Source organism: Streptopelia decaocto (genome assembly GCF_964273445.1).
Source record: "Streptopelia decaocto genome assembly, chromosome: 12".
NCBI lineage: Eukaryota > Metazoa > Chordata > Aves > Columbiformes > Columbidae > Streptopelia > Streptopelia decaocto.
In genome coordinates, this window is record NC_138667.1 from 7,110,713 (window position 1) to 7,135,799 (window position 25,087).

At 57.9% G+C, this 25,087-nt stretch overlaps 2 protein-coding genes across 2 annotated transcripts in view; both read left to right on the forward strand.

Moving 5' to 3' along the window:
* Window positions 1-2,247: 2,247 nt before the first annotated feature.
* Window positions 2,248-5,629, forward strand: ARSI (arylsulfatase family member I; the record flags this gene model as incomplete). The annotated part of the gene is made up of 2 exons (XM_082063675.1): window positions 2,248-2,567; window positions 3,706-5,629. 2 exons carry the CDS (start codon window positions 2,248-2,250, stop codon window positions 5,105-5,107), a joined length of 1,722 nt encoding a protein of 573 aa, XP_081919801.1. The 3' UTR covers window positions 5,108-5,629.
* A 5,944-nt stretch (window positions 5,630-11,573) lies between these two features.
* The window catches only part of CAMK2A (calcium/calmodulin dependent protein kinase II alpha), a gene marked incomplete at its 5' end in the record, with an annotated part of 35,834 nt that continues 22,320 nt past the window's right edge, over window positions 11,574-25,087 (forward strand). Inside the window, 3 exons of the mRNA XM_082063851.1 lie at window positions 11,574-11,635; window positions 17,215-17,309; window positions 21,600-21,659. Coding sequence (XP_081919977.1) covers window positions 11,574-11,635; window positions 17,215-17,309; window positions 21,600-21,659 — 217 coding nt within the window. The remainder of the gene's footprint in view (window positions 11,636-17,214; window positions 17,310-21,599; window positions 21,660-25,087) is intronic.

Here is a 25,087-nt window from a genome sequence, read left to right on the forward strand (position 1 = left end):
CCTGCTCCATTCTCTGGCCCCAAACAAGACACAGTTTATCAGGGATCTGTGCTGCATTAAACTCACAGTCTCTGCCACATCTCAGCCCTGACACCTCCAATTTCCTCTCTAGTCTGTGATATTCACCCAAAATTTATTATTTCTAAGGAGCTGTGATTATAATCCCCAGTCTGAGGTGTGCACGGAGCCATGTGTAACAGGGCCACGGGTCAGGATGCTCAGGGAGTCCCGCAGCCCCAGGTAGCTCAGGGGAGACACAGAGAGGTCTCCCTGGGCTGCAGGGGTCTGTTGGGGACAGTGGAGGAGGACACAGGACCCAGGAGCTGGGGGTCCTGAACCACCCTCCACCTCTATCCCCCTTCAGTCAGGCCCAGATGTTTCCAAAAGAAGTGGATTGTTCAGAACTAAAGATGGAGGAGAGAAGGGAGAGGTGCAGGAGGCAGGCGAGCGTTGGGAAGAAGTGAGAGGAAGGGAGAAGAGGACAGGCAGAAGAAATGAGTGATGAACCCTCAGGGATTAATTAACCCTCACTGGAGGCCTCAACCCAACCCTGCCGTGCTCCTTTGGGTGAGCGGGGGTTTCTTCCACTGAGGAAAGGTGCAGAAAACAGCCTCCCATCCCTGCCTTCTGCCCCTGTCCCCTTGCACACCTCCCTGTGCTCCTGCAAACCCCCAGCCCCAGAGGCCCAGCTGAAATGGGCCCTCTGCTTACCCGTCTGTGTCCCCTTTGCCTGTGTCTAAAGCCAGGAGGGAGAAGCCCACCCTCCCTTTGCCTTTCCTGGGAGCAGGGAGCCTTGTGCTCCCTCCCGCCCACTCCTCCACAGTGCCCGGTGTGCTGTGGGGCTGGTGTGGGGCAGTGGTGAGATGTAGGGTGCGGGGGGCTGGAGGTGGCCGAAGGGCAGTGCCTGGGGCAGGGAGTGCAGGGGGAGCCCATGGAGGGCATCCAGGAGAGGGACATGGAGGGGACCTGGCAGAAGGAAGGCTGAGGCTGGGGACCAGGAGTGATGGCTTCCTGATGCCTGGTGAATGCTGGCCCTGCGAAAGGAATTACATGAGAGCATCGCTCATCTCACCCAAAAGCTCCCCTGAAGCATCAAGGCACCCACCTGGCCCCTTGCACTGGTACCCTCAGCTCAGACCAGCACTCCTGCACTGGCAAAGGCCTCTAGTTCACACCAAACCTTGCCCCTGGCTGTCACAAGTGGCCTCTGTCTGCCTCAGTTTCCCTAGCTGGAAAATGGGTGCAGCAGCACCCACCTCACTCTGTAGTGCTCTGCCTGCCCCTGGGTGGTTTTATTCAACACTTGGGGTGCCCTAACAAGTTCTTACAGCTTCACCTTGCCTGGGATTTGTTTGGATGGTGATTCTGGCAGCATGGGCAGCTGGTCCCAGCAGTCCCTCCAGGGGACCAAGTGCTCCCCACCGGGATGCTGCGGGGGCTCCAGCTGAGCATCCCACCATGGGCCCTGGCCCACATGTCTCAGGGAAAGCGGGGAGGGAAGAGCTGGCAGCTCGGGGAACGCCACGCTTAGGACCCTGCACGCTCCGGGGTTTCCCAGCGTTTTCCTGGAGCCGCTGAGCTGGGAGGGGCCGAGGCTGCGGCTCCCCATAAACCTGGCGGCTTAGCCCACGTCCCGGGCAGATGTTGGGACTCTCTGCCTTGGAGCGGAGGGTGGGAAAAGGTGGCTGTTCCCCGGAGGGTGAGGAGGAGAGCTCAGCACCTCTGGGCTTGAACTTTAGCACCCTCTTCCGCAGGAGTTTGAAGAAAAGGATTGTCGTATCCCGAGCAAGCCAGCCGGACAGCCAGGCAGACAGAGGAGTGGAGGAGAAGCCAGCTACTTTCTCCAGCGGGGTTTTTATGGGGTTCTTTATAAAGAAATAACACTGGCAAGAAAACACCAAGAAGCCAGGGAGTGTTCCTAGCATTCGGGACGCTTGGTGAGCGGCTCTGGGGCCGCCGTTAATCACCGCGAGGAGCCCGTCCTGCCGTGCAGATGTGTGTGATTGGAGCAGCGCGAGGGTTATTTTCTTTTGACTGAAGGCAACCCAGCCCCGGCGGATTAAGCCCTTTGTGCGTGTGAGTGTGCCTTCATGGGAGCTGCTCCCACAAAACCAGCTCCAGGGGTTTTGGGGACCATCCCCTAGGTCAGGGGACTCTCCCAGAGGAGGGGGGGACCTCCTGCTTCCGTGGAGCTGAAGCGATGCCGAGACAGTAGCACCCTTGGCAGGCAGCGTGGCGTGCTCCGGGATGGCTGTCTATGCCCTCACGGGCTTCTCGCTCGTCAGCCTGCTCAGCTTTGGCTATTTATCCTGGGACTGGATGAAGCCCAGTTTAGTGGCTGATGTGGCCATGGACCCCATGGAGAAATCGCTGCCTCCTGCCTTTGCCAGGCCCCCCCACATCATCTTCATCCTGACTGATGACCAGGGCTACCATGACGTCGGGTACCATGGCTCGGATATCCAGACGCCAACGCTGGACAGGTTGGCAGCCGAGGGCGTTAAGCTGGAGAACTACTACATCCAGCCCATCTGCACCCCATCCCGCAGCCAGCTGATCACCGGCAGGTAAGCCAGTGCCTGCTCATGTCCCCCCTTCTGTCCCCTCTGTAGCTCAGTGTGACTTAGCCCCAGCTTACCCCTAGACCCCGGTGTATTGGCAGAAGATGGAGATCCTCCAGAGAAAGGCTTCTTGCTGACTTTCTCTAGAAGGTGTCCTGAGTAAACAGTTGATTTTCCCATGCGATAAATAGTGGTACATGGCGAGGCCAAAAACGTGGATGCTGTTGGGTAACAGACATCACTTTGGGAGAGGGTGGTCTCTGGCCCTGAGGTTCTTTGTTGCTGGGCAAAGAGCTGTGTCCCCAGGCAGTCCCGTGCTGCTGTCACACTGGCCCGTGGGGGTTTGCTGCTGGGCTGCGGGGTCGAAGGATCATTCTCTCTTGCATCTACAAGTCCTCTGGACCCTGCTTTTGCTGCTCGTGTGTTCAGTGCTGCACTGGCCATGGCAGGCTGGATGCTGGTCCATCACCCTCTCTCAAGGCAACACAGTCAGGTCTCCCCTGATCCTGAGCCCTTCTGTCTCCTGGGACAGATGAAACTTTCCCTGGAGCAGTGCTGGGTAGTCAGCACTCACCATAGGAGGCAAATTTAATCAGATCATCTGCTGAGGAGTGGGCCCCAGGGAGGTGCCTATGGATGTGGTCACCTACAGCCTGGGGTTGGTGGAGCCCACTGGGGTCCAGGCAAAGGTCTCTCTTCTCTCTTGATGGCTCTAGAGGGATCCCAGGCATCTCTGGGTTGTGCAAAGCAGGAGAGGACAGGGATGCCTGGACACCCAGGTAGGGCACTGCCAACCCTCAGGGATCACTGCACAACTCCTGTTGTGCTGCCCAGCCCTGGCAGAGCCCAGCCACCTCCCCTGAGCTGGCAGCGGTGGGGCACCTGCTGGTGGCATCCTGGGAGAGCAGCCCAGTATGCTTTTGAGATGTCTGCTGAGCCCCCTCTCTCTATTTTTGCATCTCTTTAGTACCTTTGGATGGATGAGGAGCTCCCTGTCTCTGGCATGGAGCTTGCTCCATGGGGTTGGGCTGGGTGACATGGCGACCTGCATGCATTTGGGGTCTGTGGTACATAAAGTACCATCACATCCCCACCTAGTGCTGCCCCCCATCACCACAGATTCCTCCTGCCTCTTCCCTTGCAGGTACCAGATCCACACAGGGCTGCAGCACTCCATCATCCGCCCTCGGCAGCCCAACTGCCTTCCCCTCGACCAAGTCACCCTGCCCCAGAAGCTGCAGGAAGCCGGCTACTCTACACACATGGTGGGCAAGTGGCACCTTGGCTTCTACAAGAAGGAATGTCTGCCCACCCGCCGGGGCTTTGACACCTTCCTGGGCTCCCTGACGGGCAATGTGGACTACTACACCTATGACAACTGTGACGGGCCGGGCGTCTGTGGCTATGACCTGCACGAAGGGGAAGACGTGGCTTGGGACCAAAGTGGCAAGTACTCCACCTTTCTCTATGCCCAGCGTGTCAGCAAGATCCTGGCATCTCACAGCCCCAAGGAGCCCATTTTCATCTACGTGGCCTTCCAAGCGGTCCACACACCTCTGCAGTCGCCCAAGGAGTACATCTACCGCTACCGCTCCATGGGCAACGTTGCTCGCCGCAAGTATGCTGCCATGGTGACATGCATGGATGAGGCGGTGAAGAACATCACCTGGGCCCTCAAGAAGTACGGTTATTATGACAATAGTGTGATTGTGTTCTCCACTGACAATGGTGGGCAGACCTTCTCTGGAGGAAGCAACTGGCCACTACGGGGCCGCAAAGGGACGTACTGGGAAGGGGGAGTCCGTGGAATTGGTTTTGTCCACAGTCCCCTGATCAAGCGCAAGCGCCGGACCAGCTGGGCCCTGGTTCACATCACAGACTGGTACCCGACTCTGGTCAGCCTGGCCAGGGGCAACCTGAGCAACGTCCCAGGCCTGGATGGCTACAATGTCTGGCCTGCCATCAGCGAGGGCAAGGAGTCACCGCGAACTGAAATCCTGCACAACATTGACCCCCTGTACAACCATGCCAAGTACGGATCCTTGGAGGATGGCTTCGGCATCTGGAACACAGCCGTGCAAGCCTCTATCCGGGTTGGGGAGTGGAAGCTCCTCACAGGTGACCCGGGGTACAGCGACTGGATCCCCCCGCAGACCCTGACCAACTTCCCGGGGAGCTGGTGGAACCTGGAGCGTCTCACCGATGGCCTGAGAAAGTCTGTGTGGCTCTTCAACATCACTGCCGACCCCTATGAGCGCTATGACCTCTCGGAGCAGCGCCCAGATGTGGTGAGGACCCTCTTGATGAGGTTGGTGCACTACAACCAGACAGCTATCCCGGTACGGTACCCTGCGGAGAACCCTCGGGCTCACCCGGACTTCAACGGCGGCGCCTGGGGACCTTGGGCCAGCGAGGACGATGCAGAGGAGTGGGAAGGTGGTGGGGAGCCCCTGAAGAGTAGGAACAAGAAGAAGAAATGCAAGATCTGCAAGCTGCGCTCCTTCTTCCGCAAGCTGAACACCAGGCTCATGTCCAACCGCATCTAATGGGAGAATCCCCCAGCACACACCCAGCCTGGCCAGGATGGAGCTCGGGACCGCAGTGCCATGGGGTGGGAGTGAGGGAGAGGGATGGACGGTGAGGTGGCCAGCACCCTCATGCTTTCACTTGCTCCAGAGTTCACCCCAAAACATTTCTCCTCTCTGGCTGGACCAGTGGCCACAGGGCGGTGGTCTTGGTGGGCAGGGAAAGGCGATGCAGTCTCAGTGGTGGTGTATGGCTCTGCTGAGCTGGGCGGGCCCATGCACAGCCCCTTCCAAAGCCAGAGACACTTTTCTCAAGGGCTCTGCAGGCAACTGCAAACTTTAAGTGTTGGCCATTGCAAAGGCAGGAGGCGGCACAGGACCCTGGGGTGGCAATGCAGAGGGGTGGCTGGCCTTGGCGGCTCTGTCTGCGGGTTGTCCCTAGTCATGTCCCCGTATATACATGCTCCTGACTTTCTGCATGCTGCCAGGCAGCTGCCACCTTTGCTCTTACTCTGGGAACTTGAGAGCCTCCCCCAGACATAAGACCATGATATGTCCGTATTATACTTCTTTGTGGAAGGATGGATTCCTGACCATGGATGTCAGACCTGAGACCACCAAGACTGGACTCAGCTTTGCTGCTACATGGACCTCATGTGGGGCTGTGGCTTCTCCTCTCTGCTGGCCTGGGGGGCCAGGAGCAGCACCAGTGAGGAGCCATGGCCCACGGAGATGTGGTTGGAGGCACTGAGAGGACAGATAGTTCTTCACAGCCCCACACTTGGGAGGCAGGTTTGTCCCAAGGTCTGGTGGGCTTCATATGGGTCAGCCACCCAGCAGATCCTTTAATCTGCAGTTCTGCCTGGCCAGACCCCGCCATGGGCATGGCTGTAGGCACCCATGTTCTGCCCCATGCACCCTGCGCATCCAACCAGCCATCTCTTTGGGCTGGGGCTGTCCCCATCCCCACGTCTCTGCCGCGGAACCTGGAGCAGAAGGAAGATCTCATGAAGATCTCTGCAGAGGCTGATGTGCCGCTCTGTAGCTGCAGGACCTTGAAGCCGTGAGGGACACAGGGACGTTGCATATGGCCACTGCTGTCCCAGCAGTGCATGTGTTGGAGGGGAAGCACCTCTCCACGATCCACTCGCTGTGGGGAGCCAGCCCATGCGACTGCAGGGGGCTGGGCAGCGCAGGAGCACAGCACCGAGCCCCCGCGCCTTCGGCGGGGAGCAAGTGTGCGTACGTGTGCTCCGAGGAGAGCTGGCGAGGATGAAAGAGGGTAAATAGCTTTAAAAGCATTTTGGATGCATGGTGCATTTCCATTTACACAATGTGTTTTACATTTCTCTCTACAGGTTTCTCTTGGTGCAGTGTGTGTAGGCGAAGGCCCTGCTGTGAATTTTGAAAATAGTTATTTTTGTCTCTGGAAAATGAGGCCCGTTAGGACTTGTCAGCTCTTGGATGAGCAGTGTGGGCTTTTTTTTTTTTTCCCTTTTTTTCCCCCCTCTTTCTCCCTTGCAAAATAACATTCATTTAAAATCTGTCATTGAAAGATGTGACAATTGGCAGCGTGCACGCTGAATACCTTTCAGTGCGCTTTCAAACCCTGTGTGTGAGTGAGGGACGAAGACGGGAAGAGAATGCAATGACACGTTTGTATTTCTTTTTTTTTTTTTTTCTTACTCTTAGCTGGATTATTTGGGGGAATTGGGATTTTCTATAGAAACGAAGTAAAAAAAAAAGCTGACAGCAAGGCAGAATAGAGAGGCCTCCTGTTGTAAAGATGGGAAGGAGCTGGCAAAGCCGGAGCGTGGCAGCATGTGCGCAGGTCCCAGCGGCTCTGTGCACACCCATCACCACCCCATCAGCCCCCACATCCCTGCGGGCACGTCCCCTGCAGTGGCATCAGGGACAGGTTTCACAAGGGGACTCAGCTCCTCCATCAGCCCCATCTCCACCCCCGGCTCCCTTAACACATCGTTCTACGGGGACCTGGCCGTGCAGCATCGCCCTGGCTGAGGCGAGCCCTGGGAGGATGCTGCACATCCCTGAACTACCTCACTTGGCCAGCCCGGTCCCCAAGATGACACCGCTGGTGTCCTCATCGGCAGCAGGGCTGCCATTTGGCAAAGCCAACTGGTTGCTGAATATAAAGTAACACTTTGCTGAAGAAGAGGAGGCTCCTGTGGGCTAAGCCGGAGGAGGGCAGGGGGTGATGGCTGCGGGGCGGCTAAGGGACGAGTCACAGCAAAGGACTAACTAGCGCTGGAGGGAGTGGCAAAGTGGGGCTGGCCGTGGGGCGGCGACAAGGCGCGGATAATGGCTTTCATTTCCATATTTATATAAACATGTCCAAGTTTAGTCCTGCTTTTATTTTTTTTTCATTCAAAAATGGAAATTTCCATGAAAACATGTTTGATTTTTCTCCCTTCAGTTTTACTAATATCCCCATGAAAATGTTCATCTGGTCTTGCTTCATTCCCCTTTTCTGATCTTCTGGGCTGATGCTGGGTTCCGGCAGTCACCCTAGCCAGAGTGTTGGGTCTGTGTTATTTTTTTTTTAATTAAAAAAAGTTGCATTCTGAATTTTTACAAGAAGCTGCAGTTGAAGGAAAGTCTTAGTCCCCCAAAAGAAAGAGGAAAGGTAGGCAGGAGCATCACTGGGTGCTTGGAGGGTGCAGAGACTCCAGCCTGAGGACAGCAGATGTCCTTCATTGCATTTCCAGTCTCCCTGTATCTGAACATAGGATGGAGGTGGACAGGATGAGGACGGGGATGGGGCTGAGGATGGGAATGGATGGAGTTGGGATGGGATGGAGATGGGGAGTGGAACAGAATGGGGCTGGGCTGGGCTGGGCTGGGCTGGGCTAGGCTAGGACATGCAGGATTGAGGGTATCTGGGAGCCTCTCCAGTCCTAGAAGGGGAAGGAAGGGAAGAAGCCCCATGCGGGAAAGCGGATGCACATCTCAGCAAACTGCCATGGTGGGAGGGCAGCAGGGCACCTTGGGCACCCTGGGCACCCCATGCTGGGGAGAGGGTGCTCTGGGCAAGGGGCTGTATCTCATGACAGGCAGTCATGTCCTTTCTCCTTCCAGGGGTCCGTGTGGTTTTGCAGAGGTTTTTTTCCCCCCGGCATAACCAGAGCACGACGGCCTCAGGGAGGTACCCAGTGCCTGCTGGGGGTCCCCACATATTCACAGCCACGTCTGCAGGAGAGTCCCTGAACATGGACCTTGGTGTTGGGGAAAAAGTGGTTCTGGGGACATCCTGATGTCAGCAGGAGAGTGGCCCTGGGGACACCTGGTCCCAGCTGAAAGCAGTTTTATGTGGCCGTAGGAGCAAGAGCTGGGGCCCGCAGGGACAGGGCACATTTGCAAACACAACCCTAAATGTAAATCAGCTTGCCTTACCATGGTATTTATAAACTTCATCTAAAAATAACCCCAAATTTAGCTTCCCAGAGGACAGCAACTGAGCATCCCCCAGACCCCAGCTTGCGTGTGAAACTGTCCCAGTAATTTTGGGATCTCTGCAATATGGAATTCACAGCCCCGCTGGTTTTGCATGCAAGACATCGCTGCAAGCTCCCTGAGGCTCATGCAAGCCCTGTCCCCTGGTAGGAGGGGGACCTGACACAGCCCCCTAGGAACACATCGGTCCTCCCTGAGCCCCATGGGGCAGCTGCCTCTCCCGTGCGTTTGGCATTTGGCATCACAGCTCAGGTGTCTGGGGCAGCCCTGTGCTGGGATGCAGAAACTAAATATTTGCAGATAGAGCTGGAGCAACTGTGGGGAGGGCAGGAGGCATTTCTGGAGGGACAGCCTGGTGATGGAGAGGAGCTGCTGGGGATGAAGGTCTCCATCAGGCGGCCAGACCCCAGTACGGCAGCAGGAGAGCAGCTTGGCTCTCCAAAGCCCTGCAGGAGCAAAACTTGGGGTGGCTGGGTAGAGACATTGGTTGAGGAGAGACATCCAAAGAGGCTCCTGAGGCCTCTGGAGAGGGTTGGGACTGCTCTTCTCTCCAGGAGCTGATGGGAGAGTCCCCAGCCTGGGGGGGGAAGGTCTCACCCAGAGCTCCTGCTCCCCTTGGGTTGTCCCCAGGCACTGGGGAGCAGAGCCACACAGCGATTCCTGCTTGGGAAAACATCATCAGCAAAGCAGAACATGTTCAGCACTCAGCAGCCTGACACCCCCTCACCCTCAGAGAGAGAAAAATGCCGAGAAAAAGCGGAAAAAAAAGGACTAGAGAGGAGGACGGGAAGGGAGGAAACCTTCCTGGAGAGCTGCACCTCTGCCAGGCAGAAGAAACCTGGGGAGGGAGGCAGGGACCCCATGGGGGGCTTTGCCATCATCCCCTGCCCTGGGAGAGGGGTGCGGGGTGTAGGGATCAGGGGTGCAGCAGGGGCCCTGGGGCGAGGAAGGGATGGATCCCTCCTCCTGGTGATGGGTGCAAGGCCGCGTCACACGTGTGGGGCTGAACACAGGTGCTGGCGTGGGGGTGCACACAGGAAGCGGGGGCAGGTCACATTGTGACACCCACGGGGACACGCAGGCAGGAGTGAGGTGGGTGTGTGCAGCTGCCTACGGGTGTCCGTGGGTCTCGGGCATGCGCGGTCCTTCTTCTCACCCTTCGTCTCTGAGGGGCTGCTGGGGGCTGGCAGCAAAAAGCTGGAGGAGGAGAGGGCTCCCCCGAGCACCCAGCTGCCCTGGCCCCCACGGCAGCTCCCCGTGACAGCCCCCCACCTTGCAGCACAGCCCCAGGGGTGCCAATTCAAGCCCCATTTTGTGTGGGAGCAGGATGGGAAAGAGACGAGCACGGGCAGGGCTGTGTTTTGGGGACCATCATATGCCCAGGGCACAGATCTGCCCAAGTGGTGGCACAGCCAGGGTGGGTCTGGAAGTCACCAGCCCTCAGGGACTGTGGTCCTGTCCCCATGCCACATCCACAGGTGGGAACTAGTTCCCTGTCCTGTCAACCAGGGCCACAGGCTGTGCCATGTGGGCACACGAGGCTGGATGCGGGGATGCAAGGTGAGGATGAAGGTGGGTAATGGTGCAATTAATGGAAAAGCCATTAGACCTTTCTCCTCCTCCCCCTCTTCTTCCTCACTCTGCCACTTGCTGTCCTCCTCCACTTCCACCTCCTTTCTTCTCTCCCTCTCTCCGCTCCTCCTTCTCTCTCTCCTCTCTTAGATTTCTCCCTATTTTTGTCTGGTTAGAGGCTTTGCTTTTCCTTTTAACCCTTCCATGGCATCCTGGAGGGGAACTCAATCCATCTCAGCTGCCAAAGACAATGTCCTCCCAGCCAGCAGTGGGAGCCCCTTCTCCCAGGGCAGCAGGGGCTCCTTCTGCTGCAAAATCATCCATAAATGGGACAAAACCGCAGAAGAAAGCTCTGCTGGACAGTCAGAAGGTGGGGAGGTGTGAGGGGGGTGTACATGGAGGAGGGGGTGCTGAGTCCTCAGCGGGTGCTGCCACGGGTGCTGGCAGCAAGGTGGGCTCAGAGGAAAACTTCTCCCTTGAGTTCTTGGAACTCATTATTCTACTTTTATTGCCTTTTGGGCTTTCTTATGCTAAACCCAGCAGAGAGGCGACTCAACAGCAGAAAGTCTGAGGAGGAGGGGGGCAGACCTTCTTCCCACCCCACTCTGAAGTCTCCCCCACTTTTCACTGCAGGGATACAGCACCCCAGAACACAACCTTTCTGCTCCCCCTCTAGCTGTGCTTTTGGTTAAGCTACTTGCCCCATGGCATGGGGGACCCATGGCAGCCCCAGGGTCTGTGGGGAAAGCTGGTGGGCAAAGTGGGGAGCGGCCAGCAGAGCCATCGGGGCCAGGCCCTGGGGACCTGCCATGGTTACTCTATCTTCTCCTGACATGCTTCTGCTCCATTTGCTCCCACCCGCCCCAGCAGCCCCCCGGGCCCCAGAGGTATGCTGCTGCGGGCACCAGCAGGGCCTGTATTTTCTTTTTATTTTTTTGGGGGGGTGAAGCAGTTGCCAGGGCGACAGCATCCTCCTGCAACATGGAAACCATGGTTTCCATGGAAACCTTTTTTGCCCCAATTATTCTACCACTGCCACATTCTTTAATTTGCCCTTAATATCTGCATTTTAGACTTGTCCCCCTGCCCACCCCCGCCCCCAGCAGCCAGGTGACCCCCAGGCAGCCCCCAGGATGTGTCCCCAGCAGGTGCCTGGTCCCCATGGGCAGGCGGCGGGTTTGGGAAGCAGTTGCCCTGGCAACAGAAACAGGGCGTTTCTGGCAGTGGTGGTCGCCATGGGGACGGGGATGCTGACGAAGGCTTGTGAAGCTGAGAAGACAAATTGCCCTCATCATTATCTCCGGGCTTGTCAATCAAACATATTCCCTTATTTACCTCGGTGAGGAGAGAGCCCCGGGAGCACACGGAGAGGGAGGGAGTGAGAGGAGAGCTGCTTGCCCCAAACTCCGCACTGGGGAGGGAGCATTTCCAGCCCCTCGGGATGGCCACCATCACCTGCAACCGCTTCACCGAGGAGTATCAGCTCTTCGAGGAACTGGGCAAGTAAGTTGGAGACGGGGCTGGGGTGCTGGAAGTGGGGAAGAGCCAGAGGAGATGGAAGAAAAGAGACAGGCACAGAGCAAACGCACCGGGGAGCAGTGGGGGGGGACTGGGGTTAGGATGGGGGCTGCCCAGCCCTGCCCGCTCTGTCCCTTCCTGAGTTTGGGTGGCTGCTGATGAGTGCTCGGCTGGTGGGCTTGGGTCACCCCGGGGGGCTGGAGCTGCCCAGAGAGGGGGTGACTGCCTTTCTTATGGAAAAGCTGCTCCCAAAAAAGAATGCTGTCAGCTCCCTGGGGAACTTCTCCAGCTGGGAGGGGGGACGGGACAGCCAAGGAGGAAAGCCAAAGGAGCAGGCACCCCTCACATTTCTTTAGGGAATTTCTCTGTGCAGATTCACCGGGGTTCGGTGAGTCCTGCAGGAGAGCCAGCCTGCCTGGCAGCCCCGGGAGAATCCCGGTGGCCCTTAGGCAGAGCTGGAGGCTCTCCCCCCTGCCCCTGTCCCAGCACAAGTGCCCCAGGGGTGAGTCACAGCCCTGCCTGACCCCACTCTCCTGCCAGGGGGGCTTGGCAGGTCTGGGTGTCATTGCATATGCCTGGAATTGGAGCGTGTGTGTGTGTGCGTGTGTGTGTGCAAACAGAGATGCCTGTGCACAGCAAAGTGCTCCTGGGGGGCACTGAGCACCCCAGGGTGGTGCGGAGGAGTTCAGGTCCTCCGTGTGAGGCAGAGGGATGCTCCGCATCTCCCTAGGCATGCGGCTATAAAACAGGTGCAGAAGTGAGCAGCGTGCGCCTCTGTGTTTTGGTTTCTGTGCCCTCTTTCAGAGCTGGTGTGTAAATCTGGGGCATGCGGCCGCGTTCCCCTTGGATTGGCTTGGTGAGAGCTGTGTGTGCCACAGCGTGGTGGGGGACTCGGGGTGCTGTGCCAGGTGTCTGGTACCCGTGTTTCAGAGGAGCAGCTGTGCCCACCCATGGGCTCCAGCCCCACATCGCCTGAGCACAGGGTGGTCTGCGCCGAAATATGCACCCGCATGTGTGGGCATGTGAAATGGGGGCGAGGGAGAAAGAAGAGGACAAAGATGGAGAAACGGAGAGGCTGAAGCAGGGGAGGACTTGATGCCAGGCTGAACACTGCTAGTACTCCTCATCTAAATCGGGGGGGATCAGGTTGCTGCTACAGAGTGCAGGTCCTTTGAGGCAAGTGGATCCCCGCTGCCAGGATGTGCACATCCATCCCCTCAGTGTCAGGGTGGCTGCGAGGGAGCAGCCGGTCCAGGAACAGGTCCCTGCAGTGGGGACAGTCCCAGGAAGTGCTGCATGTGGGGGAGCGGGCACACACTGGGGTGCTGGTGGCAAGGTGGGGTTTGGGACCTGCTTTCTCCAGAGGTTTCTCAGCTTTTCTGGTCTCTGAGGCTCTGCGGTGGTGCCAGGGGTGGGCAGGGGAGGCAGCAGCTGCTGGCTGCCTGCAGGGAGGCTGCTGGGCCCTGGCTGGGCAGATGTGGCAGTGGGGATGTGGACAGGGGGCTTGCAGACCAGGTACAGTGGGAGAGGACCAGGAGGGCTCCTAGAGGCGTTCAGGGTGAGATGTTTTGCTAGGTTGGCACCGACATGGCAGGCTAAGCACCCAGACCCAGGGGCTGCCCACACCACCCAGCACCACTGTGTAAAACCACCTCCACAGATGCATTTTAACACATTCAGGAGTCAAGGAGCAAAGCTAGTGCAGTGGCTTGCCAGCCCTCTGCGAGCATTGCACCCCAGCCAGCCCAGCCCAGCCCACCTCCCGGGGGATGCAGGAGCAGTGGGGCTCAGCTGGGCGCTCGGGGCAGCGTCCTCAGCTCGGAGCATCCCACAGCTTTCCCCTCAGCTCTGGGGGCAGGTACCACCATGGCACTGAGGCGTGTTCCCCAGTAAGGGGCTTCTCTGGGCTGGTCAAAGTGCTGTGGAGCCTGTCGGGGATTTTCCACCAGGATGGTTTCCAGCGCATCCTGGCACATTCAAAAATCAATGGTTTCCCATGGGAAAATTTCTGCTTCGTGGGCTTAGAGAGGGAAACCAGGACGAAGTGCTGCACCTCTGCTCTGCTGCGGCAGCAAACGGCATTCCTCCTCCGGAGAGATGCTCCCAGTGCCAGTCGGGGGGGTGTCCTGGCAGGGGGAGGCAGGGTGGGTAGCACGGTTGTCCCCCACCCAGACCCCGAAAGGGTGAGGCGTCCCTTAGGGCCTTGGAGCAGAAAGGCTCCGTCTTGAGTTTGCCATCCCCAAGGGACCAGGACAGTCTGCTGTGGGGACACGGGATGCCCCTGAGCCTGGCTGGCAGGAGAGGAGATGCTGGGTGACAGGCTCCTGCCCCCACTGTGCTCCTTTGCCATCTCCTCAGCTGTCACCCATCCTGAAATCTGGGCAAGCCAGGGGTTTAAGATGCCACACATCTAACAGCAGCATCACGTCAGGGCTTCATGAGGGGCAGAGATGGGAGGGGTGTCTGCAGAACCTGCTCATGGGACATCCCTGCACCCCCAGGCATGGGGAAGGCATCTGTCCCAAGCAGGAACATGGAGCCAGGGAAATCCTGCTCCTGTGGCAGCCCTGGCAAAGCTGAGCAAGTGAGGGGCTATTACAATCCCCCCTGCAATCCATGCTTGCAGGAGGGGACCAGAGTGATGGGGGGGACAGGGAGAAGGTCCTGCCCACGGCCCCCCAGGTAGGACAAACATGAAGTGGAGCTCCATCGATGCCTCCAAATCCACCCCCGCAGCAGGTTCAGGGAGAGGCTGGAGATAATTACGGTGTCGAGTGTTACGACCAGCCCCTCCGCTCCTGGAGCTGCAGGAGAGGGGTTTTATTAAAAAGGAAAAAAAAAAAACAACAAAAAAACCCCAACAAAACCCCAACAACGTAGAGGAACAAAAAATCCCCAGCCCACACTCTTCTCTAGAAAGGAGATAAAATGCCTCAGAGGAGGAGGAGGTGTTGAAGGGAGGGAGGGCGGCAGCAGCGCAGCCCGGCGCTGGCAGGGAAGGTGTGAAAAAGGGAGAAGCATCCCGGTGGCAAAGCCGCTGCTCGGGCTGGCGGGGGGTGGCCACGGGGACAAGGCACGGGGTCATGCTTGGCCTGGGGGACCAAGGGACATGAGCTGCAAGGCTGGGACCATATCCAGGGCTTGGGGCTGGAGGGACAGGGCTGGCTGCTGGGCTGCAGGTCCAGTGTCACCCCGAAATGGCAGCTGTCGGGGGGACATGGACATGGTCCCTACCCATGGCCCTGCGGGTGGTGTGGCCATCCAGTGCTTGAATGGGGACATGCTGTCTCATCTGGGGTGAATGCCCCATCCCTGAGCTGCCAATAGGCATGGAGTCAGCCCCATCCAAATAGCCAGCGCCCCGGGAGGGAAGGGATCTGCACTGCTGCCCATGGCCAAGGAACAGGACACTTCTCCTTTCAAAGGGGTTTCTTGCACTAAGATGGGGCTGAGCTCTCTGTCTGGCACCCCCTGCGCTCCTGCACTGCCCCGCAAGCCCCTGGTGCAGGGAGGATGCTGGTGTTCACAGGGGAGGAGATGCTGGATACATATGGAGTCAAGGCGAGGGTTTCCCCTGGGCTGGGAAGATCCCATGTGGGGCTGGGAAGCACGGTAGCAGCCTGGCATGGGGGGCAGAGCTCGGCTGCTGTGAAACACCCATCACAGTCAAACACCCAACAGGGGGTGTTCCCAGCCAGTGCAGACCCCCTGAAGAACCCGACCAGGTGGGGCCGTGGAGAGTGTGCTGTACCCCTGGGTATCCTGCACCTGCACACATCGCCTCGTGTCCCTGCCACCCTCCAGGCTTACAGGGTCTTGCTTGTGCTTCATGGAGTACAAATAGACATTTGCTTTCTGCTAAAAAGGTCCAGAGGAGCCAAAAGCCATGAATGCAGGTGGGGGTGCCACATCCCTCTTCTCGTGCCTCCCCCTTCCCTGCTGTTCACTTTACCTCGAATAAAGGGATGAGTGAGCGGTTGTGGGCACTGGGACTAGGAGTGGCTGGGGGTCCTCAGTCTCTGGGGTGTCCAGGACACCTACATCCTTCCAACCCCACGTCGGATCCTGCAGCAAAACCCTGCGGCTGGGGTAAGAAACACCGGGCCAGGGCGGTGGGCACGGGGGCTTCTCTGCTTGCTGCGCTCACTCCTGTGAGCTTTCCTGGCACTGCAAAAGCAGCATGTCTTTAGGTAAAAAAGAGGAAATTTGGGTGGGAGAGACCCACAGGAACCCCCAAACCCTGGGCAGTGCAGGGCTCCTGGTGGGATGGGGAGAGCCGCACTGTGGGGCTGGCGATGGCCCCCATCTCCCCCATGCACAGCAAGCTGGATACAAAGTGTTTCTCCCCCATATTCCAATTAATCTCCCCCCTCAGAGTACAAGGCTGTTAATAAGTGGGCTCTTCAGCAGCCAGGATTACATGGCAGGTGGGGAAGCACCGAGATGCTGTTCCCCAGCTCCTGCCTGGCACGTGCCGCGAGCGATGCTCTGCGCCGTGGCGCTGGGTGTGTGGGCTGCTGGCTCCGCCGGGGCTCCAGCCCCATCCCTCCGCACCCCGCCGCTCGTATGTTCTCCTAAAGATCACACGCAAACCCAAATTGCCCGTCTCCACCCGCCCCCACCAATAAAATCAATTATCCGCTGCTGCTTGCCAGCCTGAGGCCTTTTATTCCTCAGCAGGGAGTGGGAGCGGGGCAGCGGGGAACACGGGGAAGGTGGGGCGGGCGGTGGAATTGCTCTTGATAGTCGTTATTTTAGTGATTGGAAGGGTTTGGCAGGAAAGAGAACCTGGTACAAAGGTTGTGCTCAGCAGGGCTGGAGCGCGCGGGTGCGTGCGTGTGTGTGCAATGCTGCAGCTCCCAGCATCGCGCCGGCATGTTCTTTCAGTGCAACGAGCTGGCAGGGCTCAGGGTGTGCGGGATGGGGGCAGAGGGGCTTTTTTTGAGCATCCCAAGCACCCGTGCTTGCTTGCCTGCCAGGCCTCAGGAGGCCCCTGCACGTTGGCTCTACACGTGTGCAAGCCACAGCAGCATCAGTCCCCATCCAGTTGGCTCCAGTGATCCTTTTCTGCAGAGTCCCCTGGGCTGTCCCTGCTTGTGTGACAAGTTTGCAGCTGGGGGGGACCTTGCACTGCTCACCTGCTCCCACAGCTGGTGCTTGCACCTGCTTCTGCAAAGTGCTTCTGTGACTGCAAACTCTAGAGTGTGCAAAGAGACGCACATGGACCAAAGTGAAGCGGCTGAGTGTTGCATGGCAGCTGCAGCCAGCCTGGTGTCCCTCGGGAGCTGATACCCTGGGAAATCACTGTCCTTCTCTCCCAGGGGGCAGGCAGGGCAGAGCTGGGGAGGGAGAGGAGGAAAGGTTACACAATGCCCAGAGTGTCCCAGGGGAGCACAGAGGGGTCAATCCTGCATTCATCCCCAGGTGTACCTGTGCCTGTCCCCAGCATCCCTTGAGTCCAGGTCCCTGCGGCTGCCCCTTTCCCCGCAGGCATGTCAGGGCTGAGCAGTGCCCTTGCTTGCACCGAGCCCTTCACCTCTCCTTCTGGCTTCTTCTCTTCCCAGGGGTGCTTTCTCCATCGTCCGGAGATGCGTGAAGGTGTTGGCAGGACAAGAGTATGCGGCCAAGATCATCAACACCAAGAAGCTGTCTGCTCGAGGTAATGCTGGGCGCATTTTTATTGGGTGAGCGGGGTTTGCAGAGTGGGGAATTCGTTATCTCTGCACAGCACTAGGACAATGCCTTTAATGTGTTGCAATGTGAGGGGTGTTTGATGTGTGGTGGGGAACCCCCTTAATCCCACCTGGTCTCCACTGCAGTACACACTGAGCTCCTTGATGGATGGAGTGAGCATCCTGAGGTGACATCTTGGTGGCTGTTCACCCCATCCTGTCTGATCCTGGGGGTGCACCAGGGTTCTAGGGGGCTCCCAGACCCCGATCTGCCCAGGGAGCTGCAGGACCCCATGTTTCTCCCTGAGACCCCACCACCACCCTGCACGCCACATCACAGCAAAACCATGGTTACGGCCTTGCAGCAATTCTAACTACTGCCAGCCTTGGGCATTGGGTAGCACAACTATTTCAGGAGCCTCATCTCCCTGAGAAGGCCCCCGCTGACCCCCATCCCCATTTCCAGGGGCTATGGGTTTCCTTACTCGTGTACCTACATCAGCAAAATGGGAAGGCCCTTTGAGTGGGGGGCTAATTTTGTTTCTCTCTGGAGATGGGCTCTCACCCCTCACTGCCATCTAATTATTCGCTCTGGTGGAGCACGCTGGCTGGTTTGCTGCAGAAGAGACGCTGGCAGGTCTGTCCTGGCTGGGCAAAGCTGAGGCACAAAAAAGCTTCAGCCAGCCCTTGCCCCAAGGCAGGGACCCCTCTGCCCCCCGGCATCTGTAAGAGGAGCTGTGAGAAGGAGGATGAAGAGGTTGAGACAGCAGCTGCTGTGTCCCCGGCTCCTCCTGGCTGGGGAGCGCAGAATGGGTGCCCGGAGCAAGCACCCTGCCGGGCGGGTTTAATTAACTCCCTCCCTCTGTTTCAATCCCTGACGCCACTGCTCACCTCCAAAGGCAAAAATGAAATGCAGAAAATAGTGACAAAACTCCTTTCTGACCTCAAATTAAACCACTGCTTTGCTGTCTCCCTCCTGCAGTGCTGCCGAAGCAGCTCAGTGTTGACACTGAGCCCCCCCAACACCAGCTCCTGCCCCTCTTCGGGGATGTGGACCATCCCCGTCCTCCAAGGCTGAAGGCTCCTGGGCAGCGGGGCAGGGGGTTCGGTGCAGCTGGCAGCGGGGGGGGCAGCCAACACCTGCCACTTCTCAGGGCTGCCTGCAGGAGCAGATTGAGCCACCCTCCCTCTGCTCCCTCCTCCGCTCACCTGCTTCGGCAGTTTGTCCCTCACCATCCTTTTCTGGGGTTTGCACCGTCCCTGCAGCGGCTGTGTGTCCGTCTGTCCCCTGGAGAGACCTCGCCGGGGTGATTTTCCTTTCTCTGCTGGTTGAAATCACCAGCTGCTTTTGCTAACAGTCTTGAAAACCCCATGTCTGCAGTGGTGGCATGGGGGGTAGCACTTCCCCAGGCTGGGAGCAATCCCCAGAGAGACACATCTCCACCCGAATGTGCCACCAGCTTTGTCACATGTGAAGGAAGGACAGGGAGGAGTCAGGGCAAAGGTGAGAGGAGCTGCAAAACATCGCCAAGGTCTCTTCAGACATCTTGGTGGCTGCTGACATGGGTAGCCAGCAGGAGAAAAACTGTCATTTTTGGAGGAGAAATAGGGTTTGGGTCCCAGCATAAGCTGGATTTGTGGGGCAGGAGAGGGGCTGTGGTCATGGCTCGCTGTCCCCTGCGGCACTGCGCTGTGAGGTAGACATGCCATGTGGGTGGGAGGATGCTCTGACCCACAGCAGCCACCCCCCAAACTTGTCAGGGTCTCTCTGCCTGAGAGACATCCCCCTGTCCTTCTGTTCATCTGTCTCTCTGCCTCACTGCTCTGGCAGAGCCATCCTGTCCATGTGCAAAGCCCCTGCAAGCTCTGTCCTGGAGATCTGCACAATCATGGGGTTCCCCACCAGCCTGTACCCCATGCAGGGGTTGTGTTCACGTGATGCTCGGAGGAGAATGCAGACCTGGAGCCGCAGCCCTGGGCTCTGGCCCGCGCCCAGCCCATCCTTGCTGTGTGTTCCCAGCCGGGAAGCTCTGCCTGAGCGGGACCTACACAGGCTCAGGAAGAGCAAAGCGCCCAGCACACTCGCTGCCTCTGCTCCATGGCCAGCGAGAGGCTCATTTCAGGCAGCTCTTCCCCTTGCTGAGCCTGTGGCACTGGGGCGAGTGATGGCCACCCTCCCCGGGACCTTTCCTACCGGGTGCTTGCACTCCGGAGGGTGCCAAGGGAAAGAGCTGGGGTGACCCGGGGCTGTGTCCCCAGGGATCACACACTCTCAGGCACAGCAGCTCCTCTGCACCCGCACGGCTTGGCTCTTCGATGGCCAGCAGAAAGCAGGGGGGCTCGCCCTGCTGGGGCATCACTACTGGGGAGTCCCTGAAGGTCCATGGGCAGGGGTCCCCAGCCCTCACCCCACAGGGATAAACATCTTTCCCAGTCCCTGCTGGGTGCCACTGGGTCTCCAGTGCTGTCCCCTTCCCCTTTGGAGGGACCCCCTTCTCTGCCACCCTTTCAACCCCCTGAGCCATTTCCCATTTTGCTTGTTTTTCACCGCTCTCCCACCCCCTCCCTGGCTTACCGAACCCCACCAGCCTCCCAGCGTTCCCCACCGAGCTGCCTGTGCTGGGCTTTGCCTTCGCAGGCATTTTGGTGGCGACAGATTGCAAAGGTACAAAGTGGGGGCAGCGGCGGGGGGGGCTGCACAGCTCTGCTGCTGCCACAGCTCAGCTGGGGAGCCAGAACCAAGCCATGGGGCTCATGGTAGGGAAGAGATGGGGCAGCGGTATGCAGACCTCCATACATGGGGGTCACATTCACCTCCCTTTCCTGTGAACTTTACTGGACACCAGTGATGCTGGCCTTCCCCATGAGGCATTTGGACCCAGCCTCCAGACTGCAGATGGGGAAAGTGAGGCAGAGAGTGACAGTGACTCATCTGAGATCACTGCTGGGCAGGGGCAGAAGAAGAGGCAGAAAGCAGCTCTCCCATTCCCCAGAGAAGTGCTTGCCCCACTGGTCATACTGTCCCTCCATCCTGTCTCTCTCCTCCACCCCACAAGGGACTTTGGCTCCAAAAAGCAACAGCCTAAACCCCAACCTCCCCCCGCCACCTCATCCCACCCTGGAGAGATTCCCCCAGAATCGGGGAAACACTGCGGGGAGCTGAACGAGACCACCAAGGCTGTCCCAGCCTTCAGCTCATGGATCCCAGCACAGGCTGCAAAACTCACCCCGAGTCCTGGGGTCACTCACTGGTGCTGAGCCCCGCGGCCACTGGACAGGGGATGCTGAGCCCTGGGGAAGGCTCCAGCCCCTGCAGGGAGGGGGCTGCGTTGCCTTCGCATCTCGGCGGTCGGAGACACCCAGGTTGGGTTTGATGCAGAGCGAGACTCTGGGGTGTGAACCTGCAAGGTAACAGCGATAGCGCTGAGAGACGAGCATCCCTAATTATATCCTCACTTCTCCCGGCTGCCAGGTTTCTGCCTCCACACATGGAAGCTCCGTGCAGGGTGGCTGGGTCAGGTATAAGGAGGGGGAAAAGCACAGAGACAGGAAAAAAGAAACAAAATTATTTGAAAATTAACTTTGAGCTCCTCCAGAGTGGAGGCTTTTTTGGCTCAACTCGCTTTGCCCAGAGCTCTGTTTTCTTACATCCCTGAGCCTGGCAAAAGCCAGGGAGAGGGACCCATGTTGCCTGTTTGGAGACAGTGAAGCAAAGTTTCAGAGCCAGGGTTTTGTGATATAGGAAAGCAAAGACCTGATGTGAAATGGCTGGGGATGGAGAGGGAGGGTGAAGCAGATAGCCCGATTACAGCTTGACATCTCTCGCTGGTCGGCACCATCTTTGTTCAAATTTTACCACGCAGGGCCAGAAATGTCCTTGCTGTTTGCCTGTGCTTGGCTGAACAAGAGAAAACTGAGCAGGCGTTGCTGGCAGTGATAACTCAGGCAGCTCTGGGGTATGTGGGAGATGATATGGGGTTGTTCAGCAAAGAGGAAAGAGAGAGGAGGGTGAGGGATTATCCAAAGCTCAGCACTGTCCATGGCATCAATGCCTGGGGGCTTCTCTGGGGGCTTCATCCGTGCTGGGATATCATCCCTCTCACCCTGGTGCTGAACGTGTCCCCAGACCTGTTATTCTTTAGCAGAAAACAAAAAAGGATGAGTTTGGTCCTTGCTAACTGCTCTGTCCCCCCAAGGTTTCCCGTGCTGGCAGCTCCTCCAACAGAGCAATTTATTCCCTTCCCCAAACCCTAATTTAGGGCTGTTGCCTCTTTCAGATCACCAGAAGCTGGAACGAGAAGCTCGGATCTGCCGCCTCCTGAAGCACCCCAACATCGGTAAGCATGCTCCGCTCCCCGCCATGTGCCAGGAGAGGAGTTGGGCAAATCTGCCAGTGCTCCATGCCCAGCTCCACTGCCTGCCTGTCCCCCTGTGTCCCTGCCAGTGCTGGGGTGTCCCCATCAATGACTGAGCGCTGCCCAGGGCAGCACAGGCTGTTTGTCCTTCCCTTGCACGCCAGCTACTACCCCAGAGATGGAGAAGGAACTTGGCAGCAACCCACCCAACACCATGCCTCCTCATCCTCACGAGAGGCAACATCCTCAGTCAGGGTCGTGAGTAGAAAGGCCCCCACTGAGCACGGGGGGATGAAGTCAGTCCTACCTAACCCACTCGGCCATAGCTCCCCCAGGGAGAAGCAGGGCCCCAGTAGGCTGCAAGGGACTATTTTTACTCCTCTCCCCCCGCTCGGGTGCTGTATTCCTCTGCATGCTCCAAAAAGCGGCTGCAGCTCAGAGCAGCAGCAGCAGCGCGGGGCGTGTGGGAGGAGCGATGGCGGGGGGAAGCGAAGACTTTCCCACCGACCGTCCATCTGAGAGTAGCCTCCTTCGGAAAAGCTGTTTCAGGAAAACTCCTGAGCCCCTGCAAAAGACAAAAATAGGCCAGAAGGAGAAAGAGAGAAGGGAGGGGAAAAAAACTGCAGTAAAAAAATAAATCCCAAACCCCAGCCTTGGGAGTGATGCTGGTGCGGGCTGTGGGTCCCTGGGGATGGTCTGGCAGTGCCTCGGGCCATTGGTCTGGGGATGTGGCACCCTGGGATGTGCCAACCCGCGTGGGATCCTGCAGCTTTTGGGAAAGCATTTGGGGGTAGGACAGGAGCTCTGCAGCCCTCACATCCCACAGCCAGGTTTCCCCTTTGGCTGAGGTCCTCCCTGCCCTCCTCACTGCTCCCAGCGTCCTGGATCCGTCCCTCCCCAGGAACTGCTGCAAGCAGATCCAGGGTGCCAGACCCAGGGCCACCGGGACCAGACATATAAATAATTTAGTTTGGAAAAAGCCTGTCGGCTTCCATCTGCCGCAGGCACACGGCAGTGTGGCAGGTCTGCCCTGCATTGCTGGGGCACCGGACCCCACAGCATCTGTCTGTCATCCTTTCCCCGCTTCTGCCCCACACAGGAGCTGCCTCCCTGGGTCGGAGCAGCAGCCAGGGCCTTTCCTCTGCACTAAAATACACGTGGGGACTCCTGACACCTGAAGGAAATATGCTGCAAAGTGCACGAATCACAAGAAATGCTAAAAACTGAGGAATCCACCCCGGAAAGACTTGCAGAATGGTAGCTGGGCCATGCAGGTGGAGCTCTCCGGGCTCCCAGCCTGGCCCCAGCTTTTCCTTACCACTGTCTCCCTCCCTTCGCTCTTCACCACCTGTGGGGCTGGTGGGGTCTCTGGGGACAGAAACACCTTGTCTTGTGGTTCAGCCCCCTGCACCTTTCCCCCCATCCCTGCACCACGGCAGTGTTTGGCTGGGACCTGCAGAGATGGCAGGCTTGGAGCAACCCTGCTGCACAGGGCTGGAAGGGGTTAACAGCATGAGATCCCAACGAGCCCAATTTGCTATTTATACCCAGAAGGCTCTTTTCTACCCCCTCCCCTCCGCCCTCCGACTCCGCACCCTCTTCCCCCACTGCTCCTGCTGCCTGGAATTTGGGCTCGCAGCTTCCCTTGCATGCAGCACAGGGCGGCTAATTACCCAGCCAGGAGCTGGAACGAGCTGTGCTGCTGCAGACCAGCCGTAACGAGAGGAAGAGGAGCCACCACGGGCATGGGCAAGGCAAGACAAGGCACAAAATCCCCCTCCATCCCTCCCTGGTGCTGAGGGGCTTTTCTGACTCCTCACATTTTCTGTGCAGTGAGGTGGGGTCCCTCTGTCTCCAGGGGAATGATGCAGGGGAGCTTGGAGAAACGAACCTGTGCTTTGCACAGAAAAGCCATGTCGAGGGCAGGTCTGGATCCCCAGGACCCCACAGCACATCCAGGGCACCAGGTGGTGGATTAGGGAGAGTTGCCATTTCCCAAAGCTGTGAGTCCATGCAGGGAAGTCTTTCTTTATCGAGAAAACTTAGGCTACACTTAGTCCTGGAATTTTAGCTCCAGGTACCCTCAGTCCCAGAGCTGTATCCTGCTCCTGCCTTGGCTCTGGGTGCTGAGCTGAAGTGGTTTGGCTGTTGCAACTCTTCCTGACTATGGTCAGCAACAGATACTTTCAGGACCAGGCTATATTTAGAGCATCTGCTCCTTCTTATACCTTCTCAGCTCCTGGCAGCCACGGGCATTGGGACTTCCCCCAAGCAGGGGATGTATCCGGACCATCTGCCTATAGTTATGCTAGCCCTGTCCACACCAAACTCACCAATTCCCCTTTGAGCACTTGGGCTCCTGCAGGATTCCAGGCACAATACCCCAAATCCCTCTTGGGTGAGATAAAACAGGAGGAAATGTGTTTCTTCCAGCAGACGAAGGCAGAAAAGCTGGGATTATGTGTCAGAGAAAAACAGGGACCAGATAGCTGTGTTGGAGTGCAGGGGATGTCTATGGTGACCAGCAGTTGGGAAAGGTAACCAGGGAATAAGATGAGAAAATGATGTCAGTAGACAAGACCACGGCAGAGACCAAGAGGAAAGACGCTGACCGGCTCCGTAACCCTCCTCTGCCACTCGCCCTGGCCAGGGTGACGTGATGCTGCTGGCAGCGTGTCCTCAGCAGCGCCTGGATCTGCTCACCAAGCTTGGAGGGAGGGGTAGGACCAATTAAGTGGTGTTTGCTGGCCTGGGAGATAAAAGCAACGCAGCACAGAGTCTGCACTCAACACTGAGGCTTGTTATCTCCCCCAGCTCAGACTCAAGTCTGGAGGATGTTTCCATACAGGGTTCATGTGATTTAGCTGTGGTAAAATGGACTAGGAACAAAAATTCCTACTAAATCATTCGCTTGAATGTCTTATTTTCTTCTCTGGCTTCCAAAGATCTCAAAGATATTGAAAGTTGTATTGGACTAAAACCAGGTGAGCAGAGAGGAAAGGTTAAACATATACAGTGTGGGCCAGGGGATGCCGGACCAGTCTTTATTTATACATCCTACCTGCTTCTGTGCCTGTCACCTGGCTGCACATCTGCCTGCTAAGCCATGAGCAGGGATCTAAGCCTGAATAACCACAGCCCAGCTGCAGGGTGGCAGTTTGCACCTGGCTGTACCTGGCGAGACAAGCCCGAGGGGAGAGGGTGCCCCTGGCGTGATGTGTGGGGTGAGATACCAGCCCCGTGGGAGGAGACGGGGGAAGCGCTTCCTCCGAGGGAAACTCATCCCGCGGTGATTCCTGGGTATCCCCAACCTGAGACCTCACAAGGAGAAAATGAAGGTCATGAGCAGAAAATAAAAAAAGTCCCATGGGTGCCAGGGCTGGCAGCCCAGCGTCCTGGCTGAGCTCTCC